At 47.1% G+C, this 13,177-nt stretch overlaps 1 protein-coding gene across 5 annotated transcripts in view; it reads right to left on the bottom strand.

Moving 5' to 3' along the window:
- CREBBP (CREB binding lysine acetyltransferase) overlaps positions 1-13,137 on the bottom strand; it is a 126,337-nt gene extending 113,200 nt beyond the window's left edge. For 2 of the 5 annotated variants that reach the window (XM_040459182.1, XM_040459184.1), the window contains exon 1: positions 12,842-13,133. In XM_040459182.1, the coding sequence (XP_040315116.1) occupies positions 12,842-12,926 (85 nt within the window). In that variant the 5' untranslated portion in view covers positions 12,927-13,133. Of the gene's footprint in view, positions 1-12,841 lie in introns of all 5 variants that reach the window. The other 3 variants (XM_040459185.1, XM_040459183.1, XM_040459186.1) reach the window with 3 other exon arrangements.
- Between the last annotated feature and the right edge of the window lie 40 nt (positions 13,138-13,177).

Below are 13,177 nucleotides of genomic sequence, written 5' to 3'. Positions count from 1 at the left end.
GAAAGGGGGCAAAGGAACTAAGAACAGCGTCTGCCTGAAGAGAGAAACCGTGGAGGAGAGCACAAGCTACTCGCAGCGGTTACCTGCGACACTAGGTAGAGGGAGGGAGGCTTTCACTCTACAGCCTGCGTGTCCTCTCATTTTTGAACCATGCGAAGGAACTATTCGTTTAAGTAATTAAAGAAATTGATTTTTTTTTTTGTCGGGCAGCCCCTGGGGTGTCCAGGCCCCGGTGATTAGCTCAAGCCCAGATGATAACACCTGGAACACTTCCAGTTGGGAGCGTCTGCAGTTTGAAGATGAAACCTGAAATGGGTTCAGTATTAGTGTAAAATAGTTTTTTTTTTTTCAACGTTTATTTATTTTTGGGACAGAGAGAGACAGAGCATGAACGGGGGAGGGGCAGAGAGAGAGGGAGACACAGAATCGGAAACAGGCTCCAGGCTCCGGGCCATCAGCCCAGAGCCTGACGCGGGGCTCGAACTCACGGACCGTGAGATCGTGACCTGGCTGAAGTCGGACGCTTAACCGACTGAGCCACCCAGGCGCCCCTAAAATAGTTTTAGTGTTCACATGAGCTTAAAAGACAAAAGAAAAAGCACTTTAAAGAGGGACTTTCCAAAAACTACTTTTTCTTCCTAAAGGAACGTGACGATCTACATATAACATTTTGTAGCCAACGTAATGGTAAGATAGATGTTGCTCACGCTGGGAAAGCTGACATTATTTTAAAATAGTCAAAGAAACATCAGGTGGCTGTCAGGTCCTGCAGCTTCTAGCACATCTGTGAAGAAACCTCTACTTGAAAGATTCTCTTAAAAATCAGAGCTTGTGACAAAGGAAGTGATGACTGGACATCACTCTAAACACGATCACATTTTCCTGTCTCTGGATGGCGCCTCTAAGTTAGTCTGCACTTGCTCAAGTCATTTGTGCTACAGGTCCAAAGATTTGTAACAGAATTAACCAAATCTCCACTTCTCACCATTTGATAGATTCTCCTAACCACAAATACTAAAGATGTTTTGCTTTGGATGTGATTTACTCTTTCACTAGTTTTGTGATGCAAGTATTATATTTCTGGATTTTTTTTTTCAGCATCAAGAAGACTAGGAAGTGCAAAGCAGAGAACCCCCCCCCCCCCCCCCACCGAACTATCTTCAGTCCCCCATCCCCAAGAAAAACAATTTCTAGAGATTTCCTTCTGGAAGTCTAAGTACACACACTTTTTACTCCTAAAAAGGATCTAATTATTATGTATGTTTTCCATCCTTTCTTATTTAATAACTCTCAGACTTCTCTTCCTTTTGAAGGGAAGATCACTTTCCCTTCCCCAAACCAGCAACAGCAGGCAACTCAGCCGCCCTCCTCCCGAAGGACCTTTCGGTCACCTTAGTGTTTTGCGATCTCTAGGTTGATTAACTAAACTAATGAAGAAACCTGGAGTGAACGTGAATATTCTTAGAAGTCCTACCAAACAAGAGACTGATTTTTTACTGTATCCTCTTGGTGTACAAACAGGTTGTTAAGCTAGAGACACATGTATATCATCAACTAATAAGGCAGGTAATCAAAACCACAGGTTTCAGGAATCCTTTCCAGAAACTGAGTAACTATAAACCAGGTGTGAACTGGCTTCATGACGGGATGTGCAACATGACAACAGTAACAGAATCTCCGACAGTCTTCAGGTGACATGAAATTCATTTTTACTAACGTTTTTACTAAACCTTAGTTAAACTAAAGTTTTTACTTTAACTAAAGTTTAAACTTCAATTCTCAGTTATGGTATATAAACTCTAAAATCATTTTATGTTAAGTACAGCACCAAAATATTTTACCATAAAAAAAAAAAAAGGATTTTTAGAATGAAGCCTGCTCTTCAAGTATCAGTATTGCCAAGAGCTCTGAGACATTGATCAGTCTGGGGCCACCTACAGTGGAGCATCATGTAAGCTGTGCCACATACAGGAACAAGCAAGAGAGAGCACGGGCTCCCACCTGTACAGTATGCTCTAGAATGGCCCAGAAGGTTGGGGATTCCGAAGGCAGGAGAGGAAGGCCTTCCCCAAACCTTCTTCTGTGCCATTTCCAAGTTTGGGCTCTATGAATATGTTCCCCACACTCTCAAAAACAGTTTTTTAAAAAACTTTTTCAAGAAAATTATGTTTGTGCAAAAATCTCCTAACAGATTAAGTACACGAATTGTGATTCGTGGGGCTTCTCCTCTCACAAACCCGGCTTGTGAGGAGGGAAGGCAGCTGTCAGCTCTCCTGCAGATAGGAACCTGGATGAAAAAATACACCCTGGGAAAAGCTGATCTAGATTTCTGAGAAGCAATCACAGTAGCTTCCTCCAACTACCCTGGACGCAATGGGTTTCTAAAAGTTTGTATTGTTTTCAAACCCTAAAAGGATGATCTGGACTCCCTGGTCTGGCACCAGGAGCTGTCTACACCCTTACCTTGCCTTCAGGTGCCCAGACCGACGCCCCCACCCCCAAGGTGGTCCTTCCTCTGAGCAGTTTCCCTGACCGCCCGTCCCTGGAGCCCCGCATCCTCCCAGCGCTGATCAGACTGTGTGATCAGACAGGCACCCGTGGGCCGCTGGACCACCTGCCCGCACCACCACTCCTCTGGCCCAGGGGACGGAACCACCGTTCTGCGGGAGCACCACAGACGAGCGGTATCCCACACATAATAAGCAGGTATCTCTGATCCGAATTACCTAAGCATTTAAATCTCTGAGTAAAAGGATGAGGTGGGACAGCAGAGCCTGGCCCGGGCCCACCCAACACCCGGCGCGGGGCCACCCCAGCAGTCTCCGCCTCTCAGAAGCAAGACCGCATGGCCTCTACATGGTAGCCCAGTGAGTATACACCAAAGATAAAACCGGCTTTTGCAAAACCTGTTGTTACACATTCAGGAGTTTGGAACGTGCTTCCAGACCTTCACAATGGCTACTTATGCTGTTCCCTACACCCGGAACGGTACTCCCCACCCCTATCTCCTACTCATCTTCAGGTCTCCATGCTAACGTCACTTCCCCCAGAAAGCCTTCCAAGACCTTTCGGAAGAGACCGTCCTGTGCCTGCATCATGCAAGGGACCATCACCTCCCCTCCTAGATACTCAGTCACACCTGACTACAGCGGCCTCCCACGAAGGCAGACACTGGACTTGGACTCGTGTCACAGTTTCTCTAGGACTGGCGCCACAGTGCAATAAGTATTTTCTAAAGGAGAAAAAAATCTTATTTTTTTATTTATTTTTTTATTTTATTTATTTTTTTTTAATTTTTTTTTTTAACATTTATTTATTTTTTGGGACAGAGAGAGACAGAGCATGAACGGGGGAGGGGCAGAGAGAGAGGGAGACACAGAATCGGAAACAGGCTCCAGGCTCCGGGCCATCAGCCCAGAGCCCGACGCGGGGCTCGAACTCACGGACCGCGAGATCGTGACCTGGCTGAAGTCGGATGCTTAACCGACTGCGCCACCCAGGCGCCCCGAGAAAAAAATCTTAAATCTAAAACAACAAATATTTTTCAAAGCGTCTTTAAAAACTGGTCCCTTTGAAGGATGGTCATAAATACCTTCAAGAAAACCATGAACAAACGAGAGAAGTATGTGTCCTCAGGGCTGTGCTGTACAACACAGCAGCCAGGAGCCACAGGCGGCTGTGTACATTTACATTAATTAAAATTAAATTTGAAATTTAGCTCCTGAATCACATTAGTAACAATTTACTCAACAGCCACAAGCTGCCAGGGACTCCGGCACTGGGCCGTGTGGCTACAGAACGTGTGTGTCATCATCACAGATAAAAGTTCTACTGGACGGTGCGTAGAGGCTATCATGAGAACACTGGCATTTCAAACAGAGGGAATGGCCAAATCTACTCTCTTACTGTTGGGAAGAGATCAGTTTTTCCTTACACTTTCAAAGACTGAGAAAGTCACCAGTGCAAGCGGAAATAGCCAACTATCTCCCAATAATTCAAATGACTCTCTCACAGATTTTTAAAGAGAAGTTCAACCCTGGGCAGACTGTGCTCTTCAAAAAAACCCAATCCCACTATGAGTAAGAGGCATAACGACAAAAGCACAGAAAATCTATCAGTACTTCATTACTTTGTGTCATTTTCAATGAAAGTTATTTAGTAAATAAAAGGTAAGTAAGATTTAACGTAAAGGCACAAATTCAGAGGAAAAGCTCTTTGTCCACCATGGGGCAATTTTTAGTGGCCAAACCCACAAAGCACCACACCCAAAATACCTAGGAGAATGGCAAATAGTACACTCCACTGAAACAATTTCCTATGATAGAATCTGTAGGAGAGAAAATCCCCACAATACAGCAAAAAGCTGAATCTGTTCCTTTCCAGACCAGAGGGAGCCGACCCAGTGGGGAGATTAAACTTCACCGACATCCTTCCCACCAATCAACCTGACTAAACTGCATAGTGATCCCAAGGCCATTTTCTCCCCTAACTCTGTTTTCTGAAAAAGAAAGACTGTTTTTACAATTCCTCCATACTTGCTTTTCCTTTTTCGCTAAGTCCTAACCTAAATCAAGTCCTTGTTCTGAAACAATACTAGAAAAACAATTCCGTTTCCACTTCAATTTTCCAATACAGAATAGTTTTTAACTTCAAACACAGACTGAGCAAAGTGTGTCAAACTATCACCTGGTCTGTAGGATTCCCAAACCCCAGCCTCTAATTCACTCTTTTGCAAGACTGCCAGACCCCACTCACACCAGCCCTGGTGGGGGAGAGAAATGGGGGGGGGGGGGGAAAAGGGGGGGGGCGGCAATTTCCCATTTATTCGGCAAGAAATTTCATGGATCCAGTTCTGGGTCAGACTGCTCACCTGTATCATCCCAATGCCCACCGGCTCAAGGAGAAGGGTATGTCTAACGGTTTCCCACACAGTTAAACACCAGTAACAGCTGCGGCAAACTGCTAGACACCAGGAACCATAGTCGCCCAGTATACAAAACTGATCAAAGTGAAAAAGGAAAACTCTAGGGGGGAAAAATCCCTCTTACAGGTGAGACCCCCAACCCACACCCACCCCCCGAGCTCAAATGTAAAGTCACAAGCCCAAGTTGCAGAGCTCATAAGCCGGGAGCTGAGACTCTGTCCACAGTGAGTGAGGCCAGGGTGCCTTCCTTACTACCATGCTGCCCGCCTCCCAGTATAAAAAGCTCTGACATTTCCTTCAACTCTGAGTCATGGTTAGAAGGTTCTACTTTTAATCAGGTGACAAATACTCAAAATATTTTAATCCAAAGGAACTGGGTCAAGCTTTTATAGTCCATAATTGTCAAAGCAAACCCTAATTATTTAACAGATTTCTATAGTTCCGAATGTCATCATTCAGTTTGTAATCAAATATCAAATACTCCTTTATTGAAATATTACACAAGTCTCTCATAACATATAGTTTTTTTTCTGGTTATTTCATCGGTTATTCGAACTACAAAGTGAAAGTATGTCTAAGTGGTACCGCTTTGATTTTAAAAAATCCAAAATATTTGGGGGGTAGTGCAGAGGGAAGCCTTTGAATTATAAAAAGAATCTGCTTTACAAGAGAATCGTACAATGCCACTTAACAGCTTACAACTATTAAGGACCTACTACTGTACCCAATAAGGCACAGGTGTATCAGAAAGACTGGCAAGTTAAGAGATTTTCAAACAGCAGCAGACGGGACACCTAAGAACAGGAAAGTCAGATAAAATCAGGTGAAATTTTTTCACCATTAGATTTTACTACTGTTAGCGACGGTTCCAGTAAACATTCCTGTGATTGATTAATGGAAATGAAACACGGGGGAAACTGTCACACGGGATGAAATTCCTGTCTGTCCGACGGGAAGGTTTAAAAAAAAAAGGAATCCAACTTTTAGACACAGAGCTCAGAGACAGCCCTGCTTCCCCAATTTAGAACCGGACACACCCTGAAGGCAGTTCTTCAGAGGCAGCAACAGTCACCCCTTATACTGTCTAAAATCCTGGGGGAAAAGGAGCCGCCTCCGCTTCGGTGCGTGCCTTCCGTGCGCCAGCTCCCGTGTCTGAAGAGACTCGTGGCTGGTCAAGTCCAAGCCGAGCTGGGCAACCTCTGCTCCGCTCCCACAGGCCCGCACGCCGGCACGGTCAGGCGCTCCCGACAGCGGACCCCAGCCCCCACGGCAAGTCGACGGCAAAAGCCCCTCAAAGGGCACTGACCGCCCCAAGGGCTTAGATTTCCCTGTCAGTGATGTGCTGCGATATGAGAATATTCCCAAAAGCCAAGTTTAAGACTGAGCCGGGCAAGTGTGGCGTCCCTTCCCCAGTCAAGGCAGGCCACAGATGACCACGCCAGCCCTGAGGAGCCCGCCCAGCAAGCGTGGGATGGCATTTCTAAGGCGGGATGCACCCCCAGGCGCAAAGGCCTGAGCGCGGGCTGGGGAACAGCAGGCACACATGCTGAAAACCAGAGCGCGTGGCCCAGAGTTTGAGAGCTTACAAGAGGCCGTCTGGGACAACCAGAGGACTTCAGTGAGCGCCACGGGCCACGGATCATACCCAGAGGCCATGCACGATGACACTCACGGAGACAAAACTGCTCCGAGTGGCTAAGAGCTTTTCCCAACATGACAGAAGGCAAGGACACCGGCGGGCTTCCCCAGCGGCCCGGTTCTCCGCTCTGGCTCCGTAGGGGAGGCCCGGGAGGCACCAGACTATGCGAGCGGAGGGCCCACCAGGCTACTCCTGGTGTGTGCTTCCCTTGGCCAAGCTCCTTACCGGTCCCCAGGATGTGGCTCAGGTGCCCCCCCATCTAGACATCAGCCATGGGCTTCTGCACACAGCGGCGTTCAGCGAAGAGCAGACGAACACATAAAGCCCTCTTCAGATTGCCCGAACTCATGTATTTTGGCAGCTGATAGCATTTTGTATTCTTTTCTCGAGTTTTGCCTCCAAGTCTTATTTTGCTGACAGTTCTAAGCTACTCAAAGCCATCGATCAGAATCCTTTGTATACTGCTACTACCTAGTGGTACCGCCGACTCAACTGTTGTTACATACACAGTAAAGAAACAATCACATATTCATTTGCTGCTCAAAATAGGCTTCAAACGAGTTAAGAATTTTCAAAACACATCACACTGCCTAAGTTTTTGCAATTTTAAAATTTCTTGGTCCTCCTGTTTCTATTAAAAATATATATATAATTGGGGGCTCCTGGGTGGCTCAGTGGGTTGAGCATCCAACTTTGGCTCAGGTCATGATCTCACGGTTCATGAGTTTAGGCCCCGCGTCGGGTTTGCTGTCAGCCTTCAGCACAGAGCCTGCTTTGCACCCTCTGTCCCCCCCACCCCCCACCTCTCCCCGACCTCATGCTCTCTCAAAAACTAAATAAAACATTTTTAAAAATTATATACATATACATATATATACGTACATATATACACATATATATGCACACACGCGCACACACACACAAACGGGCGCCTGGGTGGCTCAGTCGGTCAAGTGTCCGACTTCAGCTGAGGTCATGATCATGTGGTCCATGGGTTCAAGCCCCTGCATCAGGTTTTGTGCTGACAGTTAAGAGACTGGAGACTGCTTCAGATTCTGTACCTCCCTCTCTCTCTCTGCCCCTCCCCTGCTTGTACTCTCTCTCTGAAAAATAAATGTTAAAAAACTAAAAAATATATATACACATATATACATGTATATATCATACACATGTGTATATATGTATATACATATCATGTACATCATATACATGTATATACATATGTACATGTATATACATATCATGTACATGTATATATGTATATACATGTATATATGTATACATATGTATATACATGTATATACATGTATATATGTATATGTGTGTATACATGTATATATGTGTGTATATATACACATATATATATATATAAATAATTAAAGATGGAAACAAAAAACAACAGTCTTGACTACAGAATTCTCTCCTATATCCTGAGCGTGTTACACAACAGATCTGCCTGCTTGTGAGCCCGCAAGGATGCATGCATGTGGCTACTGTGACTTCCAGATCCGTTGACAAACAGGCTGCTGGTCCAATGACAGGAGCACTTTCAGGTAGCCAGGACTACAGGGCACACCCACTTTTCAGAAGAGAAAATCGAGGATCTTCAGAGCATTAATCTCGCATTCCATCAGTGTCCCACACTGTGACCCCAAGGGCCAAATCCCTGGCACTAACAAAAGTTACTAGTTTTACTGGCACAAAGCCACATCCACATGTGTACATACTGTCCGGGGCGGTTTTCATGCTGAAATGGCAGTGTTGAGTAGTTATCACAGAGACCATATGTCATGCAAAGCCAAAAATATGACCTCTGGCCCTTTACACAGTGTCTGTCGATCCCTGTATTCCATAAGAAAGGCTTCGGAACCGTGCAAACTACAGACCCGCTCTCCAAGACTCAGAGCCCGGCAGCAGCTAAGGCTCTGGAAAGGTCTGCAGTAAAGCTCCTCAGCTATTCCAGGTCTCTTATGAGCACAAAACCTTTTTAGAGAAACACTTCTCTGCATGCCTTCTAGTGTTCTCGAAACGCTGGCTTCGACAGAAGATCGAAGAGGTGGTGTCCCCACTGTCATCCAAGAACCAAAGTGGCTTAAAGCAAGTTCTGCTAATCTTGAACAGCTCACAATAAGGTACATTTCATCCTAACCAGGAAAGGCATACTTTGGCAAAATCGTTTTTAACTCTTTAGTTCTCAAACACACAAAGTAAAAATACAAAGTCAGCACTTACACAGCCCCCAGTGATCACATACTGTCACATGGCCACAGTGGCTACAAGTTAGAAGTCGTAAAAATAGCCTACAACGGAGCCTCCGTCCCTGTACAAGTCTCTGTCCCTTGTTTCCATGAGGTTTAAGAGTTGGAGGCTCACGCTCAAATGTCAAGCAGGAGTGATTCTCCGCTGTCCCAGTGGGCTGTACTGGGAGGCACCCCTGTCATCGTGCTTATGATGTACTTACCCACCATCATCCCTGAGCAACTCCGACGGTGCACCGTTCTGGCCCCTCGGTTATCCAAAAGCCCCTACTTTTCTAACATGTGTACAAGTAAGCAAAGTCGAAGCCTCCACAAAAGCTTACGCTTGCTATTTAGCCAGAACTCAACCAGAGGGGAGAGGGAGCACCTGCCCGGCTACCCTGGTGGGAAGAACACACCCTGCGCCACCTCCCCCTCCAAGAGCTGGTGACGGCCTTCCCCCAAAGATTCACCGCATCTGCTGGAGTTGCGCTACTCAATCCTGCCACGTACCGCAAACTCCTGAATCCACGATCGAGCGAATGTCATGTTTATGGATGCAGATGTACAAAATGAATGGACACAACTGTGCACTTGAATCATCCAGGTTTGGTCCTGGTTTCGCCCTTTGTGTTGTTGCTTGGGCAGATCACCTCGCTCAGGTCTGGTTCCTTACCCAGAAGCGGCAGGAAGAGCATCTTCCCGTCCTGCCTCACGGGATGCGGCGAGTACCATGGTGAGGTGGGGGAAGAAGGACACTGGAAGCAAAGCACTACACATACATGAAAGATCATCATTTTGTTGTACAAGGTACTTTGGTTGGTGACTGTATTTACCCCAAACTTTTTTTAAATACGATTTCCTGTAGCATTTAAAGGGATTCACATCATAAAGTGTAATACAACTCCTTAGGAACACTTCAACAGCACAGGATGAAACAGATCTGCGTTCAATTTTCCGAAGACAGACTTAAAACACTTTCAACTAACTAGTCTATTTGTCGTGTGTAAATCTGGCTTCAATAAAGCTGACAAAAAAAAAAAAAGTGTACTGCTTGCCTGGATATCTATTTTCCCTTCACTTTAAATCACGAATCCCTGCTGTTGAAACACACTAATATGCTGTTCTAATCAGGACGTATTAAATAAAGACGTTTCCAAAACACCCAGCTAACTACACACTGGAAACACACAGACCTACCTCTTAACGATGGGCGCCAAGTAAAGGAAGACTACATTTGTGCGAAAGCATTGAAGGCATCAGCGTAAAACAGGAAAATGCTACAACATCTCATAACATTAAACCCAGTGCTGCTCCAGCGCTGAGGTTTGGGGGAGGCCAGCAGCACGATTTTCCTTCTTCCACTTGCTACCTTCCTTTGGGGCACCGTCTCCAGTCCCATATCACCTCGGCATACCCTCCGCAGGAGCCTTCCCTGACCTCCTCAGCCTTCAGAGACACCTCCTACCTGTCATCAGAGGCAACGACATTGAACGGAGATGCCACCTTACCTCACTGGCATGTTTTACGCACCCCCACGTCCTCCCTGCTAGACTGCAAGCGCCCTGCAGGGAGCACCTGGCTGGTAAGCTCCCCAGGCCGGACCCCACAGACACATACCGGATCGTGGCAGTCCAAATCACTCTCATGCCACCGAGGCCTCCTCCTGCTGCTGCTCCTAACCCCTCAGTGCCCCCCAAGCACAGAGCTCCCCTCACTCACATTTTATGCAGACACAGGAAACACACCTTGCTCCGCCTGGCCCAACTTTCTCCTGGGAACCTCAAAAACACATCCCATCACTAAGACGAGGCTGAGTCTCTTCCTACTGTCCCATCTAACCCAATGCCTTTACTCCTTTGATGGTACATAATGAAATTCCTTTGGTCCTTTATTTGCTTAATATATATCCTTAAGATGTCTGTCTCAGACTAGTAGTTATGGGAGACAAGGCTGTACCTCGTTTAATGTACTCGGTGATGATCCCTTCCTTGGCCCCACGCTAAGAGACCCTTGCACGATAATGTGACATGATGAATGTATGACCAAGGGGACTCGACATCAAGTATGATTATGAACTTTATTCTTAAATGATTTACATTAGAGCTATCAAAAACTTTTTTTATTCCACATTTGGAAAACAGCAAGCACTCATGCCTTACCAGGATCAAAACTGGAAAGGAAGGGGGGGGCGGGGAAGCGGCCTAGAGGGAAAAATCCTTCCCGATAAACTTTGTGATTAGCAACACATCAAGCAAGTAGGTGACCATCCAAGAGCAGAACTAGCCAAAAAGGCCATTCTTTGGGTTCCATCTTGGGAACCGCTAAATGCATACAGTTGGACAAGCCTTTCTGTGAAGTCTTGTTAGTAATTTATCCCTCCATAAAAAGCAAAATCTGCAATAACCTCATTCAACAATAGGAAAACTGCAAAGCCATTCAAAAAGTTACCAGTTTCAGAAGGCAAGCTTCAAAGCTGAACTTGCCTGGCATAATCTACCTTTCATACAGTTAAAGACTTTTCACTAAAACATAGCAAGATTAAAAAAGCAAAATCTGTTCTACAGTAAAAGGTTGTTTCCACATTTCTTACTTCAGAGAAGTTGATGTGACAAAGTAACTCTTTGTCAACTCTTTACCAATTAATAAAAAAGTATTATTAGTGACTTTCCGGTCCCAAGAAACTTATCTACTCCCCCTGCCAGCTCCATCATTTAAGAAATTTCATTTAAACTAGGCAAGAATCTCCTTACGGCAGATTTTTTTTTTTTTATCATTTCTCTCACTCCTACAGTAATATTCTAGGAACTGTACTAAAACTGAAGCCACAAAATTCAAGTTTTGTTTCAACAGAAGAGACTTTTTAGACCATTAGTAGAAATATGCCGGTGGCCACAGAAATGTTTGCACAAGCGGAGCAGCTGTGTCTACGGCAAAACCGAAGGCATTGCTGCAGCAATATAATTCAATTTGGATCCATTCATTATAAACTGATTTTCAGATATTGCTACTGCGAGACCCTACTGGAGAAATGCAGGCTGCGCTGGAGACAGAATTGTTCGCAGCGGCGCACAAGTTTTTACTGCAAAGGAGAGGCTCTGAAAGAGGAAATCCAACTCGATCATAACGCTACCATGAACCATCCCAGAAGAGCCCAGAATTGTTAAATGAAGAGAAATTAAAATACTTCCCTTGGGCAACTGATGGGATTACCTCAGAAAGTTTTCAGGGATGCTGTTGCAAGGAATGTTTTATTGAACCTCCTGCCAAAAAATTTTTTTTCTGGAAAAACTGCAATTCCGACATTCCTTAACAGAATTTTTTATACATCTACACTGTAAAACCCACACGGGCTCAAGTGGAGATTGCAGCCCAAGACGATCTGCTATTTAACTTTCTTTTCAGGTTATACCTCTGAAATTAAACACACCACAGCAACTTTGAGGACGTCCCGCTACCGATGTTCGGGGTGGGGAAAACGTTACGACTTACGCGATCAAACAACGAGAGTTTTCAAGGTAACTGCTAAACAATGTCTTCCCAAGGAGCACATTCCAAGAAACTTCTAAGTCGTAACTCCCGGGCTGGCTGCTGCTACGACAGCGCTGCGCACTGTGCTACTAGCTCAGAAAACACTTTGGGTGCCCCCCCCCCTGCGTTGCACTTTTTCCTTCCCTAACCAAGAAACGTACCCTCTTGCTGTCATCCCTCCAGGCAGCCCCGCGTGAGCCGACGCACGGAGGCACGGGGAGGCGCGTGGAATCCCCACGAAGACCACCAGCACGCTCCACTTTACTTTTCCTCCGCCCAAGTACCGCTCGCTTTCGGCGCGCGGGGGGCCTCCCCAACTCCGGGCCGGCCGGGAGCGCCGGGACAGGGCCGGCCCGCTCGGGCCCCGGCGCAGTCCGGCGACAAACTTCCCCCTCGGCCGGCCAGCCGGGGTCCCGAGAGGCGGCCGCGCCGGCCTGCGCCTCCGGGAGGGTCTCCCGGCCGCTCACCTGCGGGTGGGGTCCCCGCCCCCCGTCCGCCACCCCCCCTCACCTGTGCTGTCATTCGCCGAGAAGCCGGGCGAGCTGAGTTTGGCTCGTTTGGGGTTGGGCGGTCCGTCCAGCAAGTTCTCGGCCATTTTCACCTGCTCGCGGAAACAGCCCCGAGCGCGGGCGGCCGGGCCGGCAAGGGCTCCCGGGCAGGGGGGTGGGCGCCGGCCCCGGCCGGCTGCGAGGGGAGAGGAGCGAGCGCGAGCCGCGAGCCGCGAGCGAGCGCCGAGGGAGAGGGAGGGCGCAGGCCGGGTGGGGGAGGCGGCGGCCAAATCTCAGCCACAGCAACAGCGCCCCGCAGCGCTCACCGCCCGCCCCCGGCCGCCGCCGCCGCCGCCGC

This window comes from Herpailurus yagouaroundi, unplaced genomic scaffold (assembly GCF_014898765.1).
Source record: "Herpailurus yagouaroundi ecotype Mexico unplaced genomic scaffold, PumYag 222, whole genome shotgun sequence".
Classification (NCBI taxonomy): Eukaryota; Metazoa; Chordata; class Mammalia; order Carnivora; family Felidae; genus Herpailurus; species Herpailurus yagouaroundi.
The sequence above is the reverse complement of the archived record's forward strand: the minus strand, read 5'-3'. Positions and strand labels throughout refer to the sequence as shown.